Here is a 16501-nt window from a genome sequence, read left to right as displayed (position 1 = left end):
GCTAAAGTCGAACTAAACAGTCCAGAGGAGGTGATCTATAAATAATAATAAAAATAAAAAGATTCCAATACAATCACACTATAATGACAAGCTAACAAAGGGACCATCCCAAGCCACAAACAAACAATAAAATGAGCTTTCTATTGAAAATTCAGTTTATCATTAGTTGCAGTTAAAATACTTCAAACTTTTACACCAAATTCTTATTAAAACATGTAGTGCACTCAGAAAGCAAAATCTCAACTTGTTTAAGAATACAACTAATCATAGTAAATTTAGATCGAAAATTATTCAAAAAAATATATGATTGTAATAAAAGCCTCCCTTTTAAGATCTTACTAAATAGGATTTGTTTCATAGGATTGTACTATTGCATCGTTGCATGATTTTTAAGGAGACGTGAACATATATCTAAATAATGAACCACGACCATACAATCATAGCGTGATTAATCACTGGGATGATTCTCAAATTGAGATATCACCTTGTGTTGCAGTGGATCATTTTGGGTCAGTCATATTTGACCTAGATGGTCTCGCGGTGTTCTTACATATTCAAAACTTTTAACATGTACCAAAAAATAAGCCTCTTTTAATTTTCTTAAGTAAAATGTGAGGCAGTAACAGACATGAATAATACACATGATCTAGTCATTTACAAAGCAAAATAAAAACCTCGTTAGAAAACATCCTCCAATGTTGATTTTGTCCCTTAGCCTAACATCTTCACGTGACACAAGCATCCAAGAATTAGACCAAAAGGACAAAAAAAGAGAGAAAATGAAAGAGGATGGCACTGAGAAGCAAAAAAATTCAACTCAACAGTTACATCATTTTTTAAACAAAAGAACAAAATAACATTATTAAAGTTAAAAAAGTAACCCATAATTTGGACGGCCAAGATGGAGCGTGACCACTTTCAAATTGAAGAGAATCAACGGCTAATGGCATGTTTTCTTGATCTGGACTACACTTTGATTCATGTGGGTGTGCACTATACATCATTGCACGTAGAACAGCTGAAACGGTAGGTATGTATGTCGTTTTGTTCTTTGCTAATAACCATGTTAATCCCATTAGTTCACAATCTCTGTTAAACATCTTCTTAACCCTTTCACTTGATCCTTTTGTTCCGTTCTTGTAACTCTTTACCTGTATAATTAAATTAATTAACCATGTCACGTTATGCATAATAAAAAATTAAAGTAGTACTATGAAAATAAAAAAAATAGTACACTTGTTTCACTATCAAGATTAAATAATTTAAAAAATGAAAAAGGTTGTAATAATTTGAAAATGCATACGGAAAGTCATTTTTATTAGGTCAACCTAAAAAAAAATTGGTGAAAATATTGTTACCTTTTCTCTTTTTCATAATAAAAAAAATATTAAAAGTACACTAATAATACTTCAATCCTTACGACAAAAGATGACACACCATCATCATAGCAAGAGGAATCTATCAATGTTCTATGAAAATTGCAAAAATCCGACAAATCATGTGCACGAAAGTTCAAATATTACATTGTCCCTAACTAAAATTAAAAATCCCCGGGCTTAGGCCCTCTATTCTATCAAAAAAAAATATTAAAAATCCCCAAATTTATACATTGACGCTTTTGATAAAATGACTTGAGTCTCTTTCAATTTAACAAGTTTGAACCCAACCCTAGGAATGTAGACACATTAGATGTAGAGATAACTTTGTCGCCTATTGTGTCCTATCCACCCGGTATAATGGATTAATCTCAGCAGTTGCATAGATGCAGAAATAACTAGTTTACAACAAAATATTCAAATTTTAAATTAAAAAAGTAAATAAAATTACATCAATAAAATATGACCATTTCATTGATTTCCATTCCAGCTCAAAATCAGAAATGTGCGCATGGTTTATTAGTTTCCAAAACAGTTCAAAGATGAAATAACATTTAACAACTACGGTATTTTTTAAAACAAACAATAAACTAAAATAAATGTCCCACTTTCCAAAAGTAATTATTTCATTTGACTTTAACAATTTTTTTCGTAGCAAAATCAAAAGTTAGAAGGTGAAATTTTCTCCATAATTAGTCGGCTTTTGAACTGGATACCGAAATTTTAAAAAATTGACACCAAAAATATTACCTTTTCCATCCCAATATAAGCAAATATTCAGTTTTTTTAATGTATTTTACCATAAATTTAAAAAAAAAAAAAATTAAAACTTTTGTCCCATGAACTTAGCTCGTACCGATATGTATATGAGCTGAGGATTGAACCCGACGCTCTACTTATTCCCCTTTAAGGTGAAATTTATAATCGCAAAGCTACTAGGACAAAAATATAAAAAAATAAAAAATAAAACTTTTGAATTTTAATGATAATTTGAGATAGAAGTGTAGAACCTTTTGCAGCGCAGAGAGACATTTAGTGCAACCGGCATAAGAAGCATTACGACAATTATTTTCCAAGTTCCTTACAGCAACAGTTGAGTAGCATTTTTACGCGAACCAGAAACATTAAACGCAGCTGAACAACTCAAAGAGCTTATTTGATGAAGTCGAATTCCACAAAAACAAAGAATCGCATCACACGTAGCATTAGGTTGAGGAATTCGAATATTCCGAGTCAATAACGACTCTTGTAACGAGTTAACACATTTCTGTGAATCATCAGGCATCATCGGAAGTTCACCACTCGCCGGAGCCGGAGCTGCTGCAGCGGTAGTTATTTCGAGTGCTGACCGAGCATGTGCGGCGAAAAGCCATGCAGCGAGAACCGGACAGCATCGGCTTCTGTCTAGGTTTTTGCCGCATGCGTCTTTTACGCCGCCGAAGAGTTCGTTGGAGAGGTCGAGACGACAGAGTTGAGCTTGGGTTTGAACCGGGAATGCGGGGACGGTGTTTGAACCGGGTTGGAGTTGGTTTTGGTTTGGGTCGGTTACGGGTTGGGAGAGGAGACCGGAGAGAGTGAAAGGTGGGAGTAGAAGAAGGAGTGAGGAGAGGAAAAGAATGGAAGTGAATGATTGCATTTTGATTTTTGGGGTGATGATAAAGAAAAAAGGGAAAGTGGGGTGTGTTTGTGTGAGGGAAAGAAAAAATAAAGAGAGAGATGGTGATGGGTGGAAAAGGATGAAACTTTTGATTATGAGAGAAAGTGATTTTGGGTTTTGTTGGAGATTATTTGGAAAGAGGAGATAGTGAAAATGAAAAGTAGAGAAGAAGGGTGGTGTTTATGGTTTTACTTTTTCTATGAGATGAGATTAGTAGGACCGTGATTTGACTACAAGATTACTTTTGTGTGTGGAAATAATACTAGGTGAGGTATGGTTAAACAGGGCATGATAAAGCATGGGAAATGATATGATGAGGTGCTTTGGGGATGCATTGGTAAAAGGAATTTTCTTTTTCTTTGTTTTTGTTTGTTTTTGGGTTACTTGTTTACTTGAACCCAGTGTTTTAAAAACCGGACCGGTCATCGAACCGGCGAGGGTACTGGGTCACTGGTTCATTGGTCGAACCACTGGGTCACTGGTCGAACCGCATGACAAACCGGATTAAACCGGATTAAACCGATGGAATGAACCGGTCTCTATGATAAGACTATATAGTTATTAAACCGGTTGAATCAGATAACTCGGTCTTTAAAAAAGTATAAAAATATGAAAATTTGAAAATTTCATAAAAAGAATGCCATAAATTCTATAAAACAAGGACATATACCACTAATAATAATAAATAAATTTTTATATAAAGAATGTCATATACAAATAAATTATGTTTATAGGTTTTAAAAGAATAAATAATAATTGTATATCTTACCAAAAAAAATTGTATGTCAAATATACTTGATTTATTTTTATTTGGTTAAAAAGAAAAGTAGTCTTTTTATAATACTTTGGGCTATTAATTTACCTAGTTTTGTTGACCCAAAAGCCCAAATAAAAGCTATAACCCTAAAATTGAAATTTCATTACTCCTATTACACAACCTACTTGCACAGCAGCTCTATCTTCTCTCTTCCTCCATCTGTTACGTTTTTTCTTTCTTTTTTCTCTCTTTTCTTTGATTCTTTTCTCCTCACTATTTAGCCAGATCTTTGTTCTTTCTTTTCTTTCTTCTTTTCTCTCTCTCTGTCTTTCATTCATCTTACTGATTTTTTTTTTCTTCTTTCAAACATGCCTAATATTGATTTTGTTAGCCAAGGTTAGACCTTTTCGGTGATTGATCTATGGATTTCAGTTCATGGGATGATATTGTTACCTTCTTCTTGGAATATTCAAATGGGTTAATAATTTTGAGCAAGCATTTGTTTCTTTTCTATTGTTATTAGTTTTGCCCTATCCAATGTTACTTCTTGTTATGCTTTGGATATCAAGTGAAATTTGTTTCGTTTCAAAACAATTTCATCCGTTCTGCTTGTTGTTTACCGTAACAAAAAAAAAAAAAAAAAAGCGTACAAAAGAAAGAAAAAAAAAAAACGTAAAAAAAAAAAGCATAAAAAAAATTTAAAAAATCTGCCCGCAAATAAACCGGCCGGTTCAAAAAACCGCCGGTTCACCGGTTTTTCCGGTTTCCACCGGTTCATTCCGGTTTCCACCGGTTCATTAGCATGTCCGGTCCAACAATCAGACCAGACCGGTTTACCTCCGATTTCCGGTTCAACCGGTTCGACTGGCCGGTCCGGTCCGGTTTTTAAAACACTGCTTGAACCATCTCACTGAATTTGTGTTTTTTGGTACTCTATGTCCCAAATATACTTTTTTAAATTAATTGAGAATTTAATGTATTTAGTCTATACTCCCTCCATCCCAAATTATAAGAGAAAATAGAAAAATTATATTTATTAAGAAAAAGTAAAACATGAGAATTTGAAGTATGTTTTTGTGGGTTTTCCTTGGAATAAGTTGCATAGGAAGATGTAAAAACAATTTTTATTGGTTGTTGTTTATTGAGAAAATAAGAGAGAAGAAATTAAATGTAATTTGCATTTAATTTTATGAAAATAAGAAGAAAAAAACATTCTTGAAAATGATTATATATTAGTGTTGGATATAAATTTGGTATTTATCAATTAAATATAATTGGTGGGTCCAATATTTATTTGGAGGTGATATTGTCAAAATGAAACTTTCAAAAGTGGCGTCGAAAGCCAGCTAGGTCGAAGCCAAAAAGCGCTTCGAAAGATATGGATAATGCGCCCAATTTTGGTTCTGCCAGGAAGCTATCGAAAGCGCGAAATTGAACCGATGGAGAGTTGGGCCAAGCCCAAAGAAGGAACAACGAACGGCCCAAAAGGTCTTGGCGCGCGCTGAAGGAATGAAAGATGAAAGTGGAGAACGTGGTCGACGTGGCAAATGGAGGAGCGTCCAGATGATCGAGAAACAGTTACCACTTAGTAGTAGTATTTATAGTAGTTTTTCATTCAGAACAAGGGTCACAAAATTTATACAAACATTCTCTCTAAAAATTCTAAGTACTCAGCGATCGAACGAACGGAATTCGAAGGAGAAATGTATGTTTTGTGAACCATCTTTATTTGTAATTGTTTTTCATTCAATGCAATGCAATTTGTTTTCCAGTAATTTTTTCTAAGTCTGAATCCAGATACTTGCTTGAGAAACTGCTACTTCGAGGCGATTCGAATTAGTTTCTCTTGTATGCTTTAAAATATTTTAATTCCTAAGTGTTCGTTTCCTTATTCAAACGAACCTTCAAACAGTTTTCTTGAAACGAATAAACACAAAATTGTCCTGAGATTTACTAGTTGATCTCGCGAGTTTAAATACTTAAACTAGCGGTTGTTTACCAAATACCAACGTAAACAAATTGGCACGCCCAGTGGGACGGGTTTTGTGTTTGTTAAAGTTGTGTTTATTTTTATATTGTGGAATAAAAAACTTGTTACTTGCATATAACTCATGATAAGTTAGGTTATGGTTAAAACTACTCAGAGATCTAATCCTAGTAAAACTCCAAGTTCTAGTGCGATGAGTAGTGAAGCAAGTTCGAGTGGTGGAGTCGATCCGCCTCCACAAAGTTTGGTAACATCTGAGTTGGTGAATGTTCCAATATTCTCCAGTCCAACCATTTCGACTGTGCATGATGTTATTCCAACCTTGCCAGTACCAACTATGGCAATTCCGTCCGTGACTGCTGGTTTTGGACGTTCGAAACCGCCATCAGGTCAGGGCTGTATGTATGGGCCTCCCCCCACACTTGGCTTAGGAATGCCAAGTTTCGAACCTGATAGGTATACTTCGTCAAGGGTAACTCCCACACCCTTGACAACTGCATCTGTGTTGTCTTTGAGACAGCAAATGGATGAGAGCAACCACGAAATGGTTAATCTCTTAACACAACAAATGGGTACTGTGTTTAATCCATTAATTCAGAATACCAATGAGAGTTATCAAATGTTGGCATTTCAAATGAGTCGAATTGCAGATTTTTTTGGGACACCTCCACCACCTCCTAGAGTAAATCCCATTACTCCACAAGTAATATTACCTGCAATGTCTTCGACCCCAGTGCAGCAAAGGCCAACCTATGTGGCTACTGAAACAGTTCCTAACCCAACACCTACACCAGTTGTACAAGAGGAAACCTATTATCCTCACGAGGTTAATCAAATGCCTCAAGTAGTAAATCAAAACCCTCCTGTTATGAACCCAAATCCACAAGTGGTACATCAGAACCCCCCAGTGGTAATGGTTAGGAGGAACCAGGATCCTGACGAGGTAGTGCGAGAGGTGCAAAACAATAATTTGCTTGGCCAACACAATTTGGCTAACATGGTCGAAACGATTTTGGCCCAAAACGGCCTAAACACGGGTTGTCGAAGGCCAAACTTTGTCTCTGCTTTCACTGAATATGTGCTGCAAACCGAGTTACCAAGAGGTTGGAAAGTCCCAAAATACACTAAGTTTGCTGGGGACACTAATGAGTCAACCGTAGAACATATTGCTAGGTATCTAGCTGAGTCTGGGAATTTGGCGAATAATGAAAATTTGCGAATGAAGTATTTTCCTAATTCGCTTACCAAGAATGCATTTACTTGGTTTACAACTTTGCCTCCCAATTCGATCAATAGTTGGGCCCAATTGGAAAGGATTTTCCACGAGCAATTTTATATGGGCCAAACCAAGATAAGTCTGAAAGAGTTAGCCAGTGTAAAAAGGAAAAACCAAGAGTCAATTGATGACTATCTAAATAGGTTTCGTTTGCTGAAATCCAGGTGCTTTACTCAAGTGCCTGAACACGAGCTAGTGGAAATGGCTGCTGGTGGGTTAGATTATTCAATTTGAAAGAAATTGGATACCCAATACCTTCGAGACATGTCACAGTTGGCTGACAGAGTGAGACAAATCGAAAGGTTAAAAGCTGAAAAAGTTAGAAATTCTAAGTTTCAGAAAAAGAAAGAAATAGGTTTTGTTGACTCCTATGATAATGAAATTGATTATGAAATGAGTGATGAATACTTAGATTTCGACGATAGTGATATTAATGTGGCTGAATTAAAGCCTGGGCCTCCTTACACTTGCAAATTGTTGAGGCCGTCGAATGGAAAAAATCCTGTCGAACCAAAAAATGATAAGTTTATTACGAAGACTTATACTTTCGACATCACTAAATGTGATGAGATTTTTTATTTATTGGTGACTGACGGCCAAATTATTGTGCCAAAAGATATGAAAATACCACCAATAGAACAAAGAAAGAAAAGAGGTTATTGTAAGTTTCATAATTATTTGGGACATAAAACTTATCAATGTGTTGTTTTCAGGGATTTGGTGCAAAAAGCGCTGAATGAAGGAAGGCTGAAGTATGCTGATAAGGCTAAGCCTCCAATGAAGGTAGATTCAGACCCTTTGCCACCTGCAGACGCTACCTATGTCGAAGTCTATGACTGCAACATGGTCGAAGTGATAGATGCTACTGCTCCAATCAAGGCTGTGCCTGAAGAGGAGTATGAAAAGAGGGTACGTGAGGTGTACCCCAATGCTGAGGAAGAATTGGTGGACTTCCTAAATAGGTGCAAGCTGAAGAATGCTGAAGTGATGCTTTGCCCTAGATGCAGTGCTGTGTGCGACAAAGAGGCTACTGCAGGCCTTCAAAGTGTTGTACCTTATGCTGAAAACAAGAGAAAATGGCCAAAATCTAGGCCAAATCAAAAAGCTTGGCCTTACAAAGGAGCCAACTGGGGAAAACCTATTACCAAAGGCCTTTCGATCCAGCAAAGGCTAGGCCCCCAAAACACTTTCAAACCATCTGGGAGAGCACCTGTTAACCAATGGGTGAGTGGACAGTACGTCACTTTCAATCGAAGGATGATGGAAAATGGAAGCTCTAGCAATGTTAACGTGAACATTGTAGCTGAACCCAAGGGTTCAAAAGTGGTAGCTGGGAAGGAAACAGTGAATGCTGCCACTGAAGTCAACAAATACTCTTATAGGAATAACTATAAGGGAAAAAATCCTATGACCCGCACTCAGTGGCGAAGGTTCCGGAGGAAACAAAAGTTGACAGCAAAAGAGGCTGGGGGCAAGGCTGTTGCAACCCAGAAGGTTGAAAAGGTTGAAATGGCCAAGAGGCCAGTAAAGGAGAGGCTTTCCATAATATTGGAAGAGCCAATAGCTGAAAATGCCCAAGGAGGGGCAGAAGATGAGGATGACATGGAGGATGATGATCTCCTGGATGAGGGGTCTGATTTTGATGTCATGGTCAATGTGGTGTCGATTCTGCCACTGGAATATGATATACCTACGGAAGTCAATGAGCTGGAAGAGGACTTCGAAGCCCTTAATTTGGCTGATCATAAGCCAATGTGTTATTATGTTATGCAAAATGGTTGTGTTGAAGAGCAAAAAGCTGTCTTCGAAAAGCCAGATCTGGGAATGCAGAACCACTTGAAGGCTTTGTTCATTAGGGCAAAAGTCAATAATGTGGGAATCAATAAAGTCTTAGTGGATGGAGGAGCCGTGGTGAATATCATGCCTCACTTCATGTTGAAGAAATTAGGTCTCTATGACACAGACCTTCATTCCCACAATGTGGTGTTGGCCAACTATGAAGGAAAAACTGGTCATTCCCTGGGGGCAGTGCAGTTGGAAGTTTGTGTTGGTAGTACAGTTCGAAAGACCTTGTTTATGGTCATAGCTGCCAAACCTAATTACAATCTGTTATTAGGTAGAGAATGGATACATGGTGTTGGAGCTGTTCCCTCAACCATGCACCAAAGATTAATCATCTGGAGAGAAGATGGTTTAGTCGAGAACGTAGAAGCAGATCAGAGTGCATATGTTTCAGAGACAGGCACTGTGACTTTACAGAATTTCGACAAAAACCTGGCCTCGATTGCTCCTTGTGGTGAGCAAGATGCTGCCTTCGATCCAAATGAAGTGGTATCAAAAAATGTATACCACTCAGTTAAGTTGCATCCAACCCATGGCTTTTGTTGGGAAAGGGAAGACATAGAGAAACCCTTGTGTGAGGATGCGTACCCACCAGTGTCTGGATGGGTCAACCATGATGAGTTTGATGATTGAGTCCCCAGCATGGGATCGAATTACGGCTTACGCAGCCGAGAATAGAATCAAAATGGCTCTTGAGGCCATTAATGTTCAAGAAAATATGGCTGTCGAAGCCAACGATGACTTAAGGAACGAACTGGCCTTGGAGGCTAGTGAAGTAAATGATGGGAAAAAGCAAAGGTTAGATTGCATCTATGATGATGAGCCTTTGGGTTTTGAGAAAGATCCACATAGTTCGATTCAGAGGATGCAAGCCCAAGACCCTTTGCAGGAGGTTGATATTGGAGATGGCTCTGTTAAAAGGCCAACTTACATTAGTGCCAATATAGACCCAACCTTAAGAGAAAAAATGGTCGAGTTGCTTAAGAAATACAGAGACTGCTTTGCATGGGACTATAACGAAATGCCTGGGTTAAGCAGAAATCTTGTGGAGCATAGGCTACCCCTTCGACCAGATAAGAAACCTGTAAAGCAGCTTCCAAGGAGGTTTGCACCGGAAATCATGACAAAGATCAAAGCAGAAATTGAAAGGTTGCTCAAATGCAAGTTCATTCGAACAACCAGGTATGTGGAATGGTTAGCTAACATTGTTCCTGTTATTAAGAAAAACGGATCACTTAGGGTTTGCATAGACTTTAGAGATTTGAATAATGCTACACCTAAGGATGAATATTCCATGCCTGTAGCCGAAATGTTAGTTGACTCAGCAGCAGGGCATGAATATTTGAGTATGTTAGATGGCTATTCAGGTTACAATCAAATCTTTATTGACGAAGATGATGTGCCAAAAACCGCATTTCGTTGCCCTGGTGCTTTAGGCACCTATGAGTGGGTAGTGATGCCTTTTGGATTAAAAAATGCTGGAGCAACATACCAAAGAGCCATGAACTTAATTTTTCATGATTTTATCGAAATATTTATGCAGGTTTACATTGATGATATTGTTGTGAAATCCTCTTCCCAGGATGAACATATCGAACATCTTAAAAAATCGTTCGAAAGAATGAGAAAATGTGGATTAAAAATGAATCCACTGAAATGTGCTTTCTGTGTACATGCAGGAGATTTCCTTGGCTTTGTTGTGCATAAGAAGGGCATAGAAATTAATCAAAATAAGACAAAAGCTATCATGGAGACAGAACCTCCAGGAACAAAGAAACAGCTTCAATCTTTGCTAGGAAAGGTCAATTTCTTGAGAAGGTTTATATCAAACCTAAGTGGCAGAGCTCACCCCTTTTCTCCACTGCTGAGGCTCAAGAAAGGTGATGTATTTGAATGGGGAACGGAACAACAAAAGGCGTTTGATGATATCAAGGCATACTTGTCAAAGCCTCCAACTTTAATGCCTCCTATTCGAAACAAAGCAATGAAGTTGTACATCGCAGCGTCAGATTCGACTATCGGAAGCATGCTCGCACAAGAGGATGAAAATGGCGTAGAAAAGGCTATTTACTATCTAAGTAGAATCTTGAATGATGCTGAGACTAGATATAGTCCAATTGAAAAGCTTTGTCTATGTTTGTATTTCTCTTGTACCAAACTTAAGCAATATATCAAACCAGTTCATGTTTATGTTTATTCCCATTTTGACATCATTAAGCATATGTTATTAAAACCAATTTTGCATAGTCGAATTGGGAAATGGGCTTTAGCTTTAACTGAATATTCATTGACGTACCAACCCCTGAGGGCTGTAAAAGGTCAAGTAGTGGCTGACTTTCTTGTTGACCACTCGGTGGCTGAGACCCCAATAACATATGTAGAACATGAACCTTGGATGTTGTACTTTGATGGCTCGAAGCACAAAAATGGGACAGGTATTGGAATCTTAATCATTTCTCCTTCAAAGATTCCAACAAAGTTTAAGTACAAGATTAATGGAACATGCTCCAATAATGAAGCCGAGTACGAGGCTTTAATTGTAGGTCTAAAGATTATTTTGGACTTGGGGGCAAAACATGTTAAAATCAGAGGAGATTCTGAGTTAGTAATAAGACAATTGACAAAGGAATATAAATGCATTCAAGAACATTTGATGAAATACTTTGTCATTGCCTTCTCGCTACTAAAACGATTTGATTCATGTGATATTCAACACGTGCCTCGGATCGAAAACCAAGAAGCAAATGACTTAGCCCAAATTGCTTCTGGTTATAAGGTAACGGGGAAAAAATTAGATGAGATAGTTGAAATTAAAGAAAAACTAATCTCATGTGAGGTAATACCCCATCAGCTGGGGGCAAGTGAACCAAAGGTCGAAAGGGAGTCCGAAAGGGCTGATGCACACTTTGATGAAGCAATGACTGAAGTCTTCGTGATTGACAATTTGGCTGACACGGATTGGAGACAACCCATTGTTAAATACATAGAAAATCCAACAGGTACAGCCGATAGGAAGGTTAAGTATAGAGCCTTGAATTACACAATCATGGGAAATGAACTATTTAAGAAGACTCCTGAAGGGGTTTTGTTGAAATGCCTAAATGAAAACGAAGCGTATGTAGCAATTTCAAACGCCCATAGTGGAGCCTGCGGTGCCCATCAAGCAGGCCATAAAATGAAATGGCTTTTGTTTCGACAAGGCTTGTATTGGCCTTCCATGCTTAAGGACTGCATAGAATATGCGAAAGGCTGTCAAGAGTGTCAAAAACATGCAGGGATACAACGCGTTCCTGCCAGTGAGTTGCATTCGATTATCAAACCTTGGCCTTTCAGAGGGTGGGCTTTAGATTTAATTGGTGAGATAAGGCCCGCGTCATCCAAGAACCAACGTTATATACTAGTTGGGATTGATTATTTTACCAAATGGATAGAGGCTGTTGCCCTAACAAATGTGGATCAGGAGACAGTGATCAATTTTATCCAAGACCATATTATTTATAGGTTTGGGCTTCCTGAGACGATCACTACAGACCAAGGAACGGTGTTTGTTGGTCGAAAGATGCAAGATTTTGCTGAACAATTGGGTTTTAAGCTAATGACTTCGACGCCTTACTATGCTCAAGCAAATGGCCAAGTTGAAGCAGCCAACAAGGTTATAATTAGTTTAATTAAGAAGCACGTTGCCCAAAAGCCAAAGAATTGGCATAAGACCTTGGATCAAGTCCTATGGGCATGTAGGAATTCTCCTAAAGAGTCAACAGGTTCGACACCTTTTCGACTAACATATGGTCACGATGCCGTGTTACCTGTTGAAATAATGATGCAGTCGATTCGAGTACAAAGGCAATGGGAACTACCTCCTGATCACTATGAGAACATAATGTTAGACGAGTTAACAGACGTGGATGAGGAAAGGTTGCAGGCGTTAGATGCTTTGATTCGACAAAAAGAACGAATTGCTAGAGCATATAACAAAAGGGTTAAATCCAAACTCTTTGACGTAGGAGACTTAGTTTGGAAAGTCATCCTCCCCATGGACAGACGAGATCGAGTCTTTGGAAAATGGTCACCCAATTGGGAAGGACCATTTAAGATTTCTCAAGTTTTGTCAAATGGAGCTTATGAGATTGAAGAGTTAACCCCTGAGAAACGTTCAGTCAATATGAATGGCAAATATTTAAAGAAATACAAGCCAATGTTGCAAGAAATAACCATAAAAAATGAATAACGCAAGGATAAAATTTGCAAGATGGTAAAAGAAAATGCCAAGAATCAATTTTTATTCATACAAAATCAACAATACAACCAATCATTCAAGAATGTTCAAGAAAGTACAAGAATCGGTTGAATGTTGAAAGGTAACCATTTAAGGTTTACCCTGAGCCCGAGCTCCCTCATCCTTTGAATCAGCATTGGAAAGTTCTGAGACCTGAGAGTCTTCATCCTCAGAAGAAGGAGACGGAGTTCCTGGGTTTTCTTCGTCAGGCTCTAGGGTGCTGAGGAACTCAAGGTAATCCTCATCTTCATCATCTGAACTAGAGTTTGAAGAATCAGAAGAGAGAATGATGGTTTCTACTACCTTGGCTGGTGCCGGCCTAGGGCGAAGGATTCTAGTGCGTGGAGGTTTGGAAGCTGGAATCTTGATTCGTCCCCTTCCAAGAGGACGTGGTGTGCTTGAGCCCGGGGTAGAGGAAGGAAGATCTTTCTTGTTATCCATTCTTTGTGGAGAGGTGTTGATGCGTTAATTGGTGCAAAGTGCTGAACAAAAGAGTTGCAAGGCGTGGGTATTTATAGAAGGATTAATACGCGTTAATAGCTAGGCAGTTACAACTAACCACGTTCAGTTTGCATAGGAAATGTCATTGCATTAATGCTCAAAGCCATGTAGTTAATTATGTTGACTGCTTTGGAAACATGTTCGCTTCATTCCTTACAAAGTGCCATTAATAAGGCTTGGGAAAGTGGCCCAAAAGAAGGAAAGCAAACAACAACAAAGGAATAAAATACTCAGCCAATATATGAACATGCAGCATTAAAAAGCCAAAACGGGCATGCATTCAAAAGGCATGTACGAAAGTGTTTGACAGTTGCTAGTGTTAAAAGATTTACAATTACGACATCCAAAAGAGAAAAAAAAAAACTTGAGACTAAAAGGAAAACTTATAAAGTCAAGGTTGTTGTTGGGATGTTGAAGGAGGCTTTCGATTGGCCGCTTGAAATTGGTAATACTGAGTTCGAATGGACGCCAGTTTACGTTGTAGCATTTCCTTATCACTAGCAAGGTGCTCAACTCGCTTCTGGACAGCTAGACCATCACTGTAGTGTTGGATACCTTCACGTGCTAGCTCATCAAGCTTAACCTTTTGTGCTTCAATAGCCACTGCAGCTAGCTTTTCCATCTTAGCCTCCTCTTGTCGAATCTTTGCCTTTAGCGCTTCGATTTCAGATTGCCATTGAGCAATATTGTTCTCACAAGCCACAAGTTGCTCAAGAGCTTCATCAGAGGCAGCCTTGATAGTTGTGACCTCTGCATTGCAACTATTAGCTTGCTCGAAATGGTGTTGCTGGGTGGCAAGCAGAGATGTCAAAAGGCTGCTAGTCCTGGTTAGGAGCTGAGATTGACTAACGAATTGTTCTAAAAAGGTTTCAGCCTGAGTCACTAGAAGGAACATGGCTTCGTCAGTCCTTGGGTTCTGCAGCTTGCGAAAAAGGGCTTTGATGTTGTAGTATATAGAAGAGTCACGCTCAAGCAAGCCCAGCATATCCCCATTAAGAATTTCTCTCCTGAACCTGATTTCATGCTCAAACTGTTTTTGCTCAAGTACATCTTCCCTACCCTCTGTGTCCTCAACAGCGGAGCTAGAGGTGCCATAGCTTGATAAAAGCTTGCTAAGTGCATCTACTGGAGTTAAATCTTTTAACTTTTTGGCAAGTTCAGCCGGCAGGACAACAGTAGGAAATGGCTTCGACACGGAAGTTCCCTCTTCACCAAGTGAATCACCAATATAGGAGTTCCCATCTTCAGAGTCGAAAGTGCCAGCACTGGGTGAACTAGACTCATGGTTTGACCCACTTGGTTGTGGGTGATTGGTAGTGGAGTGCTCGCCATCAACTGTTGGCCTTTGTTCAGTATTAGCAATGGGGTCAGCTTGAAAGTTGGTTGGAGGATCATTATCAGCCAATACTTGGGCAGGATTTGTCGAAGGATTCTGTTGTGGTAAGCTTTGATCGAGTTGGTCTTCTTCATTGTCAGGCTTAAGGTTGTCATCTTCGAAAGCGCGGTGAGGCGAGCCAGGAGCCTTGGTCGGTGATGAGGTTTCAGTAAGAATGGCCGTTCCGACAGGCTGAGGAGATGGGATTTTTTCTGCAACATCTTCAGGATGTGCATCGCTTGGTCCTTCGACCACCCCCTCAGCCGCTTTGCTAGGAGTAGGCTCATCCTGAGAAATAACTTGAGCAGAGTTTTGTGGCTGAAACAAATAAAACCATGAAAGAATGAGTAACACAGTCAAAAGCTGGAGAAGTAACAAGAAGTAAGAATGGCTTACTTGGGTTTGAGGGGTAGCAGAAGCTTCAGGTTGTGAAGTTGTTTCTTTTGCAGTAGCAGAAGCCTCGACAACAGTAGTTGCAGCAGGAGATTTTTTCTGCTTCTTTTTCTTCTTTTTCTTCCTCTCCGATTGTTCCAAAGGAGGGTCTTCAGGTGATGCCAGAGTACCAGGTTGTGCCTCAATCTCAGAGGACTTGCGCTCAGGAGTGCTTTCTTGGGTGAGTTGGTGTTCTTTCTTCTTCTTCTTCTTTTTCTTTTTCTCATCAGTAATGGGTTCAGCACTGGGAAAAAGATCTTGAGTAGTAACAACGGTAGTCTGTTCGGGGATGGTCGAGAGAACAGGAATATCCTGCAAGCCACAACTCCGTAAGTTCGCAGGTAAGGAAAAGAAGAGAAAAGTCTTTTGCTAGATAAGTACCTTATCTGGAGCACTCGAACAAGTGGCTGGAACAGGCTTTTGTTTTTTCGAAACAGAAGGAGTTTCAGTTGAATGAGGCCTCTTGCGTGAAGCAATCTAGGAAGGGCATATCAAAGTTAACATAGAAATCTTACAGAAGTGTGAGAAGCCACAAGAAGATAAAAGCCTACCTGTAGTTCAACCTTAGATGGTGGAGGAAGAGGCTTGCTAGAGTCGCTGGAACCTGCCTTCGACTTACTCCCTGCATCGAAGAGGTGCGCATAAGAGAAAAGCACGCAAGGTAAAAATGATGCAAGTAAAAGTAAAACTAAAAGAATACCTCTGGCGTTCAATTTCGACTTAATCTTGTTCAAAATAGATGAGTCGAACCCATTAGAGATAGCAGTGAGTAAGGCAGTCTTGTCAACCAGGCGTCCTTCATAGTGTCGAGACCACCAGGTAAAAAATTCCCTAGTGCAGGCATGTGAGGGAGCGAAGTCGAATGGGGTAAGCTCATAAGAAGGCTGATTGAAGTGGTTCAAGAATGAATGGAACTGTGGTTCTGTCATGCCATGCTTGCCTAAACAAACCTCCCTCTCTTCCAAGTATATGCTCTTAGGGAGTATTTGAGTTAAGCCAAATTGGCGAGACACCAGGTTTGG

General features: G+C 39.0%; 1 protein-coding gene across 1 annotated transcript; it reads right to left on the bottom strand.

The window, feature by feature from the left end:
- Positions 1–569: 569 nt before the first annotated feature.
- On the bottom strand, positions 570–3251 carry LOC123924718 (uncharacterized GPI-anchored protein At4g28100). Its single transcript, XM_045977683.1, is given in 3 exon segments — positions 570–1151; positions 2387–2472; positions 2475–3251. Coding segments are annotated over 3 exon segments (939 nt in total). The 5' UTR covers positions 3013–3251; the 3' UTR covers positions 570–836.
- Positions 3252–16501: the final 13250 nt, after the last annotated feature.

The sequence above is a fragment of the Trifolium pratense genome, linkage group LG4, assembly GCF_020283565.1.
Source record: "Trifolium pratense cultivar HEN17-A07 linkage group LG4, ARS_RC_1.1, whole genome shotgun sequence".
Taxonomy (NCBI): Eukaryota; Viridiplantae; Streptophyta; class Magnoliopsida; order Fabales; family Fabaceae; genus Trifolium; species Trifolium pratense.
This window is presented reverse-complemented; position numbering and strand designations above follow the sequence as displayed.